The 12,741-nt window shown below is 29.0% G+C and overlaps 1 protein-coding gene and 1 long non-coding RNA gene across 5 annotated transcripts; one reads left to right on the top strand and one right to left on the bottom strand.

Annotated features, from left to right (window-relative positions):
* Nucleotides 1-1,989: 1,989 nt before the first annotated feature.
* LOC111295631 (uncharacterized) lies at nt 1,990-2,806 on the top strand. The gene is made up of 3 exons (XR_002690853.2): nt 1,990-2,169; nt 2,284-2,344; nt 2,599-2,806. It is a non-coding gene; the product is annotated as an uncharacterized LOC111295631 (long non-coding RNA).
* Nucleotides 2,807-8,375: 5,569 nt separating this feature from the next.
* LOC111294378 (E3 ubiquitin-protein ligase SINAT2-like) lies at nt 8,376-12,741 on the bottom strand. Of its 4 annotated transcripts, none has more exons than XM_022887660.2 (4): nt 12,458-12,741; nt 10,237-10,624; nt 9,319-9,705; nt 8,376-8,872 (listed from the first exon to the last, which is right to left on the bottom strand). In XM_022887660.2, exons 2-4 carry the CDS (start codon nt 10,453-10,455, stop codon nt 8,552-8,554), a joined length of 927 nt encoding a protein of 308 aa, XP_022743395.1. In that variant the 5' UTR covers nt 10,456-10,624; nt 12,458-12,741; the 3' UTR covers nt 8,376-8,551. The 4 variants fall into 4 exon arrangements, with proteins under 4 accessions (XP_022743395.1, XP_022743394.1, XP_022743392.1 ...); XM_022887659.2 differs by having other exon boundaries at nt 10,237-10,627; nt 12,468-12,741; XM_022887657.2 differs by having other exon boundaries at nt 12,468-12,741.

The following is a 12,741-nucleotide window of genomic DNA, read 5'->3' as shown; positions in this document are numbered from 1 at the left end:
ATAAGAAAGACAAAGTTTTAACATAAATAAAAAAAAAATTTAATTTGAAATTGATATTTTTCAAATACCTTTAACTACTAAACGTAGTTCAAAACTTAATCTATGCATGTAGTCCGTAATTCCTTTTGCTGACATCAGTTGCATGACGTCACCACGTTAATATTCTATTTTTTAGAAGAAGAATAAGAAGAGCCTATTTTACAATGTTTTTGAAGTAAAGGAATCCGGACATTCATGTTTCACGTTGGTTAGGTTTTTCGTTATCTTCATCTTCCTTTGGATAGGAATCTAAACCAAATTTTTCAAAAAAAAAAAAATCGCTTTTCTTGAAAGTGAAATATGCGCATTGTTTCCAACTTTACATTGGAATCTTCAGAAAAAGTTTATTATTTTAATTGGTTAGAAAGAAAAACCAAAATAATTAGGTATTTTAGCTTTGAATATAATTCAATACAAGTTTATTAATTTAAAAAATAAATAATTTGCTCCGAAATTTTTAATTTTATAAGACAACTAGGTCATTCCATTAATTATCCCTTAGTTATTTTATTAAAAAATTCATTTAAAGATTATTTTACCATTAAAAAGTTAATATCTCAAATATTCACATCAACTAATATTTTATAATATTAAATTTTTTTATTTTTTCTCAAAATATATCAAATCTACTAATCATAGAAAAAAGATTTTTTATATGCAATATAAATAAATCTTACAATTATAAATATACCAATATGTAAATATATGTATAACAAAATGAATATATTAAGCATGTAATATTATTTTAGCTTGTAACTATCTAAAAAAAATGAAAGATATAATAATAAAAAGGTTTGGTTAAAAAAATATAAAAATTGAACATTTTTCAATTTAATTTAAGTGTTATAATACTCTTAAATATGTTAAATTTAGATTTTCCTGTTTGTGAAAATATGCTAATTACAAACTTTTTTTTTAAAATTGAAAATCATTTATAATATGTAAGTCTAAGTTAAAGAATTGTAATGTTTAAATACAAATAATTTTTTGTTATTATATATCCAATAGATACATATGAAATAAATAATAGAGAATGGATCAATTTAAATTAGTGTAAAATTAACAAATTTTATATTTTTTTAACCATTGATTTCAACAAATTTAAGAAATAAAAGAGATAATTCAAAAAGAAAAAAACAATTTAATCTCATCCATTATATTTATTAAAATCAATAATTAAAATTTTTTAAAAGACAATCCTGCAATTACTTAAATTTTATTAATAGAATTAAAATTTTTGAGATAAATTATCTATTTTTTAAATTAATAAATTTGTGTTAAATTATACACAAAAGGAAAAAGAAAATAATTTATCCAAATAAATTAGACTATAATCGAAAGAGCCGTTGTTTGACTGAACCACGATATATGTGTTTCTCGAAGAATATTGAACATAATTTTGACATGACAACTACAAAATTTCGTTTCTTATATCACTATAAAATTTTTGAACTCCACTAAAAAGAATTAAACGATTGTCATATATTTTTATGAAAAATTCGATTTGAGTCTGGAGTTGATAGATAATTCAACTCATGAACATATTTAAATATTATTGTACTTGAATGAATTGTAATATTGGAATTAAGCTTATAATCCGATTTTATCATTACATTATACTTCATACTATTTTTCTGCAATCCATTTAAAAAAGTGCACAATGTTTTTATGCACATTTAGATGTTGACACTGATTGCACTGCCATTATGAGCTGTTTCCCATATTGGAAAATTAATTAAGATTCTTATTCCATGATGTGAGGACTAGCAACCAAGACAATGATAAGAGATAAAAAAGAAAAAAAAATTAAAGTAACCTATTTAAATTCGAGAATTAATCTATTTGATTTATTTTATTTTTAAACTATGATTTTCTTTATTAAAAAAACAGTCCCCATCTTAATATTCCTTTGCTTGCTTATATATATCTTTATACCTACAATAAGATGATAAGCAAAAAGAAAAACCAAATCTTTCCTTAACTTCGAAGGTTTAGAAAGGAAAGAAAAATTGGGCAAGTTTCAGTGATTTTATTGATCAATTATGGTAGAACGCAAGACGCACCAACTCAAGAACAAGACGCACCGAATACAAGGAAATCCTGGGGAGAACAGCCCTGGACGCTCAGCAGGTCTTGCTTAATTTTTTTTACTTTGTTTATTTCATTTATTTTGAGGGGGAGTGGTGATTAATCCTTTGGCTTTAAGCTGGATTATTATGTGATTAAAATTAATTTCGACTGCAGGGAAGACGAAATGTTGTCCAACTTCAACAAAGAAAGGGGATGGAGGGTTCATGAATTTGCTGTAACTTAATTTCTTCTTAATTCACTACTTTTATTCTTTATATTATGCATCCTAAATTCAATGTCAAAAATACCATTTTTTTTAATATTTCAAAATAAACGTGTTTTTTTTTTTTTTTTAAGTTTTAAAAAACCCTTGTTTGTATATACATGTAATCAAAGGTATCTCAATGTTTTTTTTTACTTTGATTTGTAATCAACAAATATTCCAGCTTCCTCTTTTACTGAAAAACACTTCAACTCTTTCAATTTCAGGTGCAAGGCTTTGGGCTGCTGTGGACTCCTTTCAGCTTGCTATGAACCTCGAACTTCTCAGCAAAAAGGATAGGAGCTACAAATGGCAAAGATCATTTCAAAATATTAAAATTTGAAAATGAAAAGTTATTTTTGTTTCTTTAACAAATCATTTATGTAAATGAGGGAGATTACTTGCTATTTATACAATAACTTTATCCTTTTTCAACTTTCAGAATTTTGCCTACCTAAAGCAAAAATAAATTATAGTTTCTAATTAATTGATTTGAGACTACAAGCTTGTCTTTGCATTAATGAACAGAAATAGAAAAACAAACCTAATTTGAAGGTAGAAGAATCCTTAACTTTTGAAAGATTGGTATGGATAATTGGATGTATTTTTAGAAATGAGTTTTATTAAAAATAATTATTGATGAAATATTTTCTTATACTAAGGAAAAAAAAAAAGAAAAGTTATGAATATTGAATAATAATAATAATAATAATAATAATAATAATAATAATAATAATAATAATCTGCTGCATTAAAAAGGTACTGTTTTACCTTTCAAATTAGTATAAATATTATAATAATTTAAAAAAAAAAAGCAACAAAAATGGCAATAATTACAACAAAAACTAGATTCAACCCAACAAAACCCAAGATCCCAATCAAACAGAAACCCAACAGCAACAGTTACATCGGCAGCAGGAACCCACATTCAACCCAACAAAACCTAAGAACCCAATCAAGCAATCACAAAACAAACCAACAATTATAGCAGCAATGATATCGATAGCAAGAACCCAAATTCAATCCAACAAAATTCAAAAACCCAATCAAGCAATCATAATGGAAATCAAGAATCATACGCAAAAAAAATTCCAACACAATATAAAGGAAGACAAACACAAGCAAAAACACAGTTTCATTAGCAAGTATATAGCAAAAAAATTAATGGCAGTTTCCGGCTCCTTTATTTTTAGTTTTTTTTTTTTTTTCTGGGTTTCTAAACTAAGAAGGTGGATGAAAGTTTCTGGTGGTCATGGGATTGTGTGGACAATGATGAAAATCTGAATTTTAGTTTTAGATGTAGGGCATTGATTAACTTTTTGGGAAAACAACTGTGATAGAAGGAGTGAAAGTGTCAATAAGAATTTTTTGGCAAAATTTGAGATGATTCCGGCGTCTGTAGACGTCCGCCAGAGGTTGCAAAAGGCAGCGGCTACGGTGGAGGCCAGCCGATTTCTAGCTTATTTGATTTTTCTGGCCAAGAGAGAGAGGAGAAAGGCACCTAAAAAAATTCTTGAAATAAGGATTTTAGACTAAATCCAACATTACGTCGTTTTGGAAACAAGAAAAATGGGTCAGCTACAACCCGCATAAGCGATTCGCGTGTTGAACCCGAAACCCGCATTTTTTATTCAGACCTGACTTGTGCTGTTAATAAGATAAAAGCAGCTCATTATGCCTGCATTGTAAAAAGGGCTCATTAGTCATTATGGTTGCATTGTAAAAGCTGCACGTTAAATCTTATATAAAAATGTAATCGAGTCAAATTAAATTGATACAGTAAAAAATTTAAATTCAAGCTCGATTCATCACTTGCGATTCAACACTCGATTCGAATTCTATAAAGTTTCATTTTTTTAACTCGAATTTAATCTGTAATCGAATTTAAGCTACTTGAACTTATTCGATTAAACTCAAAAATATATAAAAATAAGCTTAATTTTTATACTCAACAAGAGCTTGATTATTTGTGCTCAAGTTCGAGTTCGAATTCGATATATTTTATTAATTAAAATAATATAAAAAATTAAATATAAAAACTTAATTAGTCTCGTGAGCTACTCGAACTGAGTATAAGAATACTCAAACTCGACTCAATCAATGAGTCGAGCTACTCGAGCTCGAGCTCGAGCTCGACTCGATAATAATCGAATCGAATTCGAATTTTATTTTAATCGAACTCAAATAATTTACGAGTACTAATATATCATTTACACTTCTGATATTGCATCGTAAAAGTCATAGATTATGATTTTTTAAAAATACAATACATCATATAAACCATGTGAGTTTACGTAGAAAACAATAAAATAAAAAGATAAGTTGATATAGACGTATCGAAATGGATTTGAATACGTTATTTGAAAAGTTTTTAACTGTCATTCAAATTAAAATATTTAAAAGATAAAACAATCGAAATGTAATATTATTATTATTATTATCAGAAGACATTACATTAATGCATACAAATAGAACTTGGAACATACAATGTTATAATAAGACAAATTTTGTTTTTATCTTCAAAATTTTGGAAACCGTAGTTTAGCTTGAAACTTGGAACATATAATACATTTTTTGGGGGTGGGTTCACTTAAATTGCACTTGAAAATACATTTGTTTTTATGTAATTAGTAATAATTAATTTTTATAATTAGAAAGTGTTAGATCAAATATAGATAACAAGTGAATTTGATTGTCTCCAATTTTTTTTTTCAAAATTCACTTTCAATTAAATTTAATGAAAAATTAAAATTAATATAATTTTTAATAAAAATATGATGCAATAAATAATAATTAATGGACTTGACACAAATATAAACGACAATTAAACTAAAAAGAATAGGGATAAAAATCAAACATAAGATTTATAAAAGTTTGATTTTTCTCTAAAAGTACCTACATACTTTTCCTTAGTTTTTTTAGCTAAGAATTCAAATTGACTAATTCTTAAGAATTCTTACAAACTATCTTTTAAGACTAAAGTACAACCTTTATTCCTTATCTTTATAAACTAAGATAGTAACCTCTAGTTCCCTGTCTTTCTAGGCTAAGGTAATAACCTGTAACCACTCAAAATGAATTTTTACAAAAACTTTTAAAATCATTTAAGAGGATACCTCATTTTCATATTACAATTAAGCTTTAATGATTTGCAAACCAATGACACTTCTAAAAACCTTAGTATTTGTCTAATAAAATACAAATAGGAGACTAAATTATTTAGATACAACATATACAAAGAATATAAAATTTAAGCTTTAAACTTTTTATTGCTCTTGATTTTCTTAGAGAATTTTGAAAATATGGTTTTATGAACTTTCTCCCATACCTATCTCTTGTTAATGGTGTTGAAAGGCCTCTTTATATAAAGAAAAATGAATTGGAGCCATTGAGGTTGAGTTGGAAAAGAAAAGAATCGTTATTTCCTTAAAAAAAAAAAAAACTAACAATTGGAAGCTGTCAAGGATAAAGGGATCGAATAGGTACATTAATGGATTGAATGGTTCTTAAACTTCATTCAAATTTTAATCATCGCATGACAACAAATCGATCCATTTTGATAGGGGATCGATTGGATTAGCCTGGCTTTGTATTCAAGATTATTTTGGATGAACAATATTGTTGGTTGTTTTAGATTAAATTTTGTATTGTATTATATTTTTTCACTAATTTGATCATATCTTAAGTTATACAATTTCAAATCAAGATTTGTTTAAAGATGTAAAAATTAGACTTGAGAAACTTTATATCCATATAAAATTCATCATTTGATCAAATGTATAAAAATAATAATAAATTTAAAAAATTATCCTTTATGCAGTTGTTAAACAATTGTATAATCTTTAGTAAAAATTTAAAATCTTTTCTCAAAAAATTTTGATTTTGATTTTATTTAATCCATTAGAAAGTAAACTCAAAAAGTTTTTCATCCATATAAATTTCAAATATTAAAAATTTATAAATTAATACAAAAAAAAAACAAATTCAATGTTGGAAAACCTTATTCGTATAAAACATCTTTCTCTAGTTAATCCATTTATCAAAATCAATATTATTAAAATTTTATTGAGTCCAAAATGAATAAGTTCACTTCAAAAATAGCAATTAGATTTAATTTAAAATTAAATAAATAATTTTTTAAGATAATTTTGGTTTGAGAAATACAAAAACATAAAGAAATATTTGTTGAAACTTTGAGAAATGTTTTACAAAGATTTGTCAATCTTGAAAATTTATATTTTTGATATAAACATTATGATCAATATTTTAAAACAAATTTTCAAGATATTTATCAAATCAAATATCACTTTGAAAAATATATTATTTATTTAATACTAAAAATAATAATACTTAAAAATATATACTAAATAAATTTTTTTCAAAATTTTAATAAGTTTTTTTTAATTTAAAGTTTTGTCATTTTAAAATAAAAATCAATTAAAATATAACAAAAAAATTATTGTATGAATACTAATAATAATATATACTCCATTAAACATACAAAAATAGATATTATTTAAATAAATAATTATGACTTAATTTAAATTATTTTTAATATTAGTTAAACCAATAAATCAATAAATATAGAAAAATAACAAGTGAAGTAGGATCAATATTCTAGTAATAATAATAAAAGCAGAGATAAAAACAAATTAGGCATGATTTGTGAAAATTGGCCCAAAATTGATTCCTTTTGTTACTTGAAGTTCCTCCTTTGACATTCTCTACCAGCTTTCTCATTTAGTTATTAGTTTTATTTCTTAAATTTAAGTCTTGATATGAATTTTTTGATTGTTAGTTAGATAGTGTGACTAAAATTGAGTAGATTAGTACCTTAAAAACCAAGCAACTTGAAAGGGATTGAAGGGGTTTGTCAAGTTTATAATACTAGTATTTTGTTACTTGGAAAATATGGATATTAAAGGTTGTTTGGGATTTGGAGCCAAACGTGGTAATATCCTTGGACAAAAGCATCACAAAACATATAAAAAGACCAAGTTTCATCTCTTTAAAATGATTCCAAAAGTCATTTTGATGCACAAGGTTTATTGTATGTGGAATGTTTTCCATGATTTGTAAGTAGAGGTGTCAATTGATAGACCGAATCAAATAATTTTTGATTGAAGGAAATTTATGTCGTTTCGAATTCAAATTATCTTAAAGTTGAAGTCATTTAGGATAGAATTTTACAGGGCAATGACCTTGTCAAAATGAAGGTTAAATAGCAAAAACCAACTAAATCATTTACTTCATTTATTTATGGCTCTGGAATGTTAGACAAATTCCTCCCTGCCATGTTCATGTAAGGTAGTCCCAGAAAACACCTATGGGAAAACCAGATGCTGAAGTATAATTCTCCATAAACCTCCACATATAATGCTGACTGCTGCGTAGCTGTTGAGAACAGCGTGCTCTAGTTTGTGCTTCTTTAAAGGGAAATCTTCATGAAGTTGAATGTCAACTAGGGTTTTAAGCCAGTTTTGAACAATATTATTTACAACAAACTTTAAGTTCAATTTGATTGTTAATTTCACTACTTGATTACATTTCTTTGTTGTGGAAGGAAAATGTAAAGACTTCATTTAAACATAAAAACACAAAAAATTGAATTCGAAATATAATCCAACGAACTCATATAATCACTCTCAAAAAGTGACATTCACCTAATCTAGGATTCAAATCTCAATATTTGTAATTCATTCTTTTATCCCAAAGCTAAAGCCTCTTTTGTAAAAATTAAATAAATAAAAAAAAACCATAATTATCAATAAAATGTGTAATTTTACTTTTATATTGAACACATACTTTTGAATTGATGTGGCATTTTAACTATTTATTCATTTTCAATTATAACATCTATTATAAAAACTGAAAGCAAATACTAGAAATTACAAAAGCAAAGTAAGGATTGATCATTGCTTTTGAGCTTGATGAGCCGGGGGACAATCACCAGAGCAACCTATGCCTATCAATTTCTGCAAATCTGTATGATGCTGAAATATCATTAACGAAATAAGTAATAAATTCCATTGCAAATCATAGTTAACTTCATATGTGATATCTTTATCTACAAAATTTACAGAAAATTGCATGAATCTAGCAACCTTTTTATTTTATTTATATGTTATTTCCAATACAAATTTTCACTTCAATATCATAGATTTCATTTCTGGACTTATTTCATTGTTCCTTCCAAATACGGCCAGCCACTTTCAGCTTCAGCTCCTGTCTATCACCACCTGAAAAGAAGAGTGCCAGGTTCCTTTGAATGATGAGTCCATCTTGACTATCTCGAACTTTCCTATGACTATCACGAATGCTTCTAGGAACTCCTTGCCACATAAACTTTCTGCCATTGCCACCAACTTCCAGACTATAACTGAACTGTCTAGCCTCATCTTCATCACCCATGAACCGCAGGAAGGCCATGTAAACAGGTGCCATTCCTATGTGAAAAGCCTCAAAGTGCAAGCAAAATTGTCGACCAAAACAGTTGAAAACCTGCAGCAGATAGGACAGTCATCAATGGCTCCAGGTACAGATCAAACTGAATGGAGTTTCATGGATATATAGTACTAACTACTAATTATTTGGAAACGGTTTAAATTTTAAGCAATTTTGGTTTGGTTGATATTCAAGTAACAAAGCTGATGTCCATATGATGTTGAAGAATTAATTAAACTAAACTAATTAGCAAAAAGTATCAAATGGTTGGGGAGGTTCAAGATTAATTAACCGAAGGAACAAAAGATGTAATTGGGAATGCAATCATTAAAGTTGTTATAATTCCCATTCTAAACATCATTTTAATCATTTTAGAATAGGATTTGGATCAGACAAGAGATCTGTTTGAGATGATGCATGAAAGTTTGTGAACTTGTTGCAAGTATGTGTATGTCACAGAGAGAAGAGAGAGGCAGAGGGAGGGAGAGGGTGAGAGATCTTACAGTTAACATCCATGTGGCATTTTCCACTTCATGGGGATTGGATTTAACATATCTGTGGTTGAAAGTACACCCATCATGCACGTCAACCTTGTGATCATTCTTGAGATGCATGACAAGAAATGGAATATCACCAGTGACAGAGCATTCAGCTCCAGCATATGGGCAACTATATGGGCGATATCTACAGTTTTTTTCATGCTTGAGCTTGCTGTAGTATGGAAAAATATCATGACAACCCAGAATCTGGTATCTGCAAGGAAGTTCCAGTGACTCAGCTACTTTCTCCAGAGCCAAACACCTTATATTTCCAAGCTCGTTGCGGCAAGTTGGGCAAGAGTTGTGAACTCTAGCCTTGCAAATTGAACATACAGTGTGGCCATTGGGACACTAACATAGGAGATATAAAAAGCTGTCACTGGAAGAATGTTGAAGTAAAAATTTTATATTGTGCTTGTGAAGCATTGATGCAAATGTAAAATTTCTTCACTAATGCACTTATACTCATGCATACTAAGTACTATGGCACTGTCCATATACCTAATCAGCTGCCTGGCCTTCAGGCATCCAAAATAGTTCAATAAAGGACTAGCATAATTACACTATGCATACACAAGAATAGCAGTTAAAGTATTGGCATCTTTTCAATTACTTTCAGAATTGAGATGATAATGCTACTTTCTTCTGCGTAAAAGATTTGGGAAAAGGAGTCCTGCTTTCTTTTTTTTTATTAATTATACATTATGTTAATTTCTTCAATTTTGATTGATTAAAGAAAAATAATTTGATTCACTTATATGAAATATGATTTCCAATGCAAATGCCTACCAATTTGATGATGATACAAACACAAAATCCCAAGGAAAATGCAATTCCAAATACTTTCTGAATTTTTATTTTCAGCATGTAAATTGAACCCACCTGGTAAATTGGAGGATACATCAAATTTATGCAAACAGGACACTCAAGTAGTTCATGCACATCATTTGTTGATGTTGCTCCCAGATTTCCACCTAAACCAGTTGCAGCCTTTCTTAAAGGGGAACCCCTTAACTCTGCGCTTGAAGCTGCCATATCATAGTCTGCAAATGTGATGCGAGACTCGATCACATCTCTGCAGATACCACCACCGGGTACCATATTGTAGTTTTGAATGTTAATGCCAGCACACACTCTTCGTTTGAATCTAGTGTAGGGGAAACCACGTGAGGGAGGGTGGGGGATGAATTGGACCTTCTCTCTTAACTCCGCATCTTCATAATCTTTTCTGCAATTCCCTCCATTCTAAATATCTATAAAAGGCATTTCCCTACTAATAATAATATTAGATATTAGAAGTTCAATCAATCTAAATCAAGGAAAACCATGAACTTTCTACAGCAAAAACGTTAAGGGCAGCCATATACTTTAGAACTCATCTTGACAAATTCAATAGCTAGGAGGAATTTTCAACAAGCCCAAGATAGAGGTAGGGGAAGAGAGATGAACCAATAAAATATACCAAGAAGATCCACTGAACACTTTTACTAAGTACATAATAGGTCATACTCTTATGTAACAGATCTAAGATTACAACCTAAAGTGGTTAGAATGAAGCGTCAGCAGCATGATCCATTTGTCATTATAGTAGCTTAAGAAGTACCAAATTTCTTGTGTTACAAGTATGTATTTTGTTATAAGTTCAAGAAGAGGCCTGTGATGCTTGGGGAAATCTTTATTGTCAAGAAGCCTCCTAAAGACTACTATTTAACTAGGTCCTTACATGGGAGCGTGAGGAAGTGGTTCTGGCTTCTTGTCTTAGGAGTAGCCAAAGGAAAAAGGATTATCAAATAAAGGGAAATTTTAATGATCTAATTTTCATTTATTGGATTGATATGAGTAAACAGTAAGGCGAAAAAGAAGGATAAAGCATAAAACAATAATCAAGCTCAGAAATGAAAAGATGTTCTACTCAAACAATCCAGTTTTAAAGTCAGCAAAAGAATATTCTCAATTTTCAAAATGGAATAACAACATTCAACAAAGGTGTACTAATTTGAGAGAATAGCAACTTGAGTAAGAAGAAAAACACCTGAAAGCTATTAAATACCCAAATGTGACTAGGGCATCAGTCAATATTGAAAATGATGTATACTCAGTAATATAAATACACCTGATCAAACAAGTTCTTCCTCGTATGCTTAACATATGAGGAAGAAGGGCATTTGTATACAGCATTTTTTGAAACTGCTGGACTCTTTAACAAATTAACCAATTTTCTAGAAATAATTCTAAGTTTCTACCCAACAATTGAAATTCATCTCATCAATACATTACTTAACACAAGCACAATAGAAAAAATTATATTCTTTCTTTCAGTTCTCGTCCTATCAAAATAAACACTGCCACCTCCTACACTGCTAGATTTCAGTCAAAATCTCCAAAGAAAGAACATTAGCCCTATCGCTACAATTTTACTGAAAAGTAGCTTGCTAACTACCATTGGAAGTCCTCTAAGACACATGAGAAGCTGTAGATTTTGCAACCAACTAAAGATGTTCAATGCCAACTAATCAAGGGAACACATTGATATGACAATGTGAGGAATGCTTATTCTCAAGCTCTAACCCGATAGCAAGATTACTATTTTTCTCATTTTCCTTTATGAGTAGTGGATCTATTTTAGGGTCTACAATTTGAAACAGATCAATATATAAATCACGAAAAGTATGAAGTACAGACCATTCAATGATCCAAGTACTTGTCAAAGAGCAAAAAATTAAAAAAGTATTATTTACATAACAAAAAAGCCATAAATGGGGCTTGGAGGTACTCATGAGGCTCACTTAACTGTAACAGCCCAAAATTGGTAAATTTACCAGCAAATCTAACATTTTAATAAGGAAAAGCATTTCCCCCTTCTCCCTATCAAAGAAATTTTCATTTCAAATGCATAAGCTACCCATAAAAAACTTAAAAAATAAAAAATAAAACTTGAATCGGCCAACCTCCCCTCCCCAACTTTAGATAACAAAACAAGAACCCAGTTCAAATATGTAACCAAAATCAAAGTCAATTAGATAAAAAAAAAAATCAAGAAGAGCAGTACCCAGATGAAAATCCAATCTCAACAGCTTAAATCAATCAACAAAAAGGAACTCACCAAAACTTACCAAGATGGAAACTTTTATCAGGTCATCCAGTCTTAATTGACCAAATAGCGGTAACAGCCAGACCAAAGCCAATTTGCAATTGCATTGGAATATTCAATTCAATCCCACTTTTTAAGCCCCACTAAAATAATTGAATCATTTCAGACAAGAAAGAAAGAAAGGGGTAAACGTTGAGGAAAGGCCGTTAAAGTTGGCTTGGCTCCGCAATTTGCGTGCCCTAAAAACCTTAGCAAGGAGTCGAAGATTGTAGATTTGGATCATCTTTCTACTCACA

This window comes from Durio zibethinus, chromosome 14, assembly GCF_047325235.1.
Source record: "Durio zibethinus cultivar Kanyao isolate XHJ-2024 chromosome 14, ASM4732523v1, whole genome shotgun sequence".
NCBI lineage: Eukaryota > Viridiplantae > Streptophyta > Magnoliopsida > Malvales > Malvaceae > Durio > Durio zibethinus.
Note: the sequence above shows the minus strand (reverse complement) of the source record. Positions and strands in the feature narration are given on the sequence as shown.

What these genes read in the sequence shown, in the direction of transcription:
- LOC111294378 (XM_022887660.2), bottom strand. Translation starts at nt 10,455, where the DNA reads ATGGTACCCGGTGGTGGTATCTGCAGAGATGTGATCGAGTCTCGCATC. An exon ending in TGTATCCTCCAATTTACCAG is followed by an intron (nt 9,706 to 10,236) that starts GTGGGTTCAATT and finishes CTCCTATGTTAG; the next exon opens with TGTCCCAATGGCCACACTGT. An exon ending in ATGCCACATGGATGTTAACT is followed by an intron (nt 8,873 to 9,318) that starts GTAAGATCTCTC and finishes TATCTGCTGCAG; the next exon opens with GTTTTCAACTGTTTTGGTCG.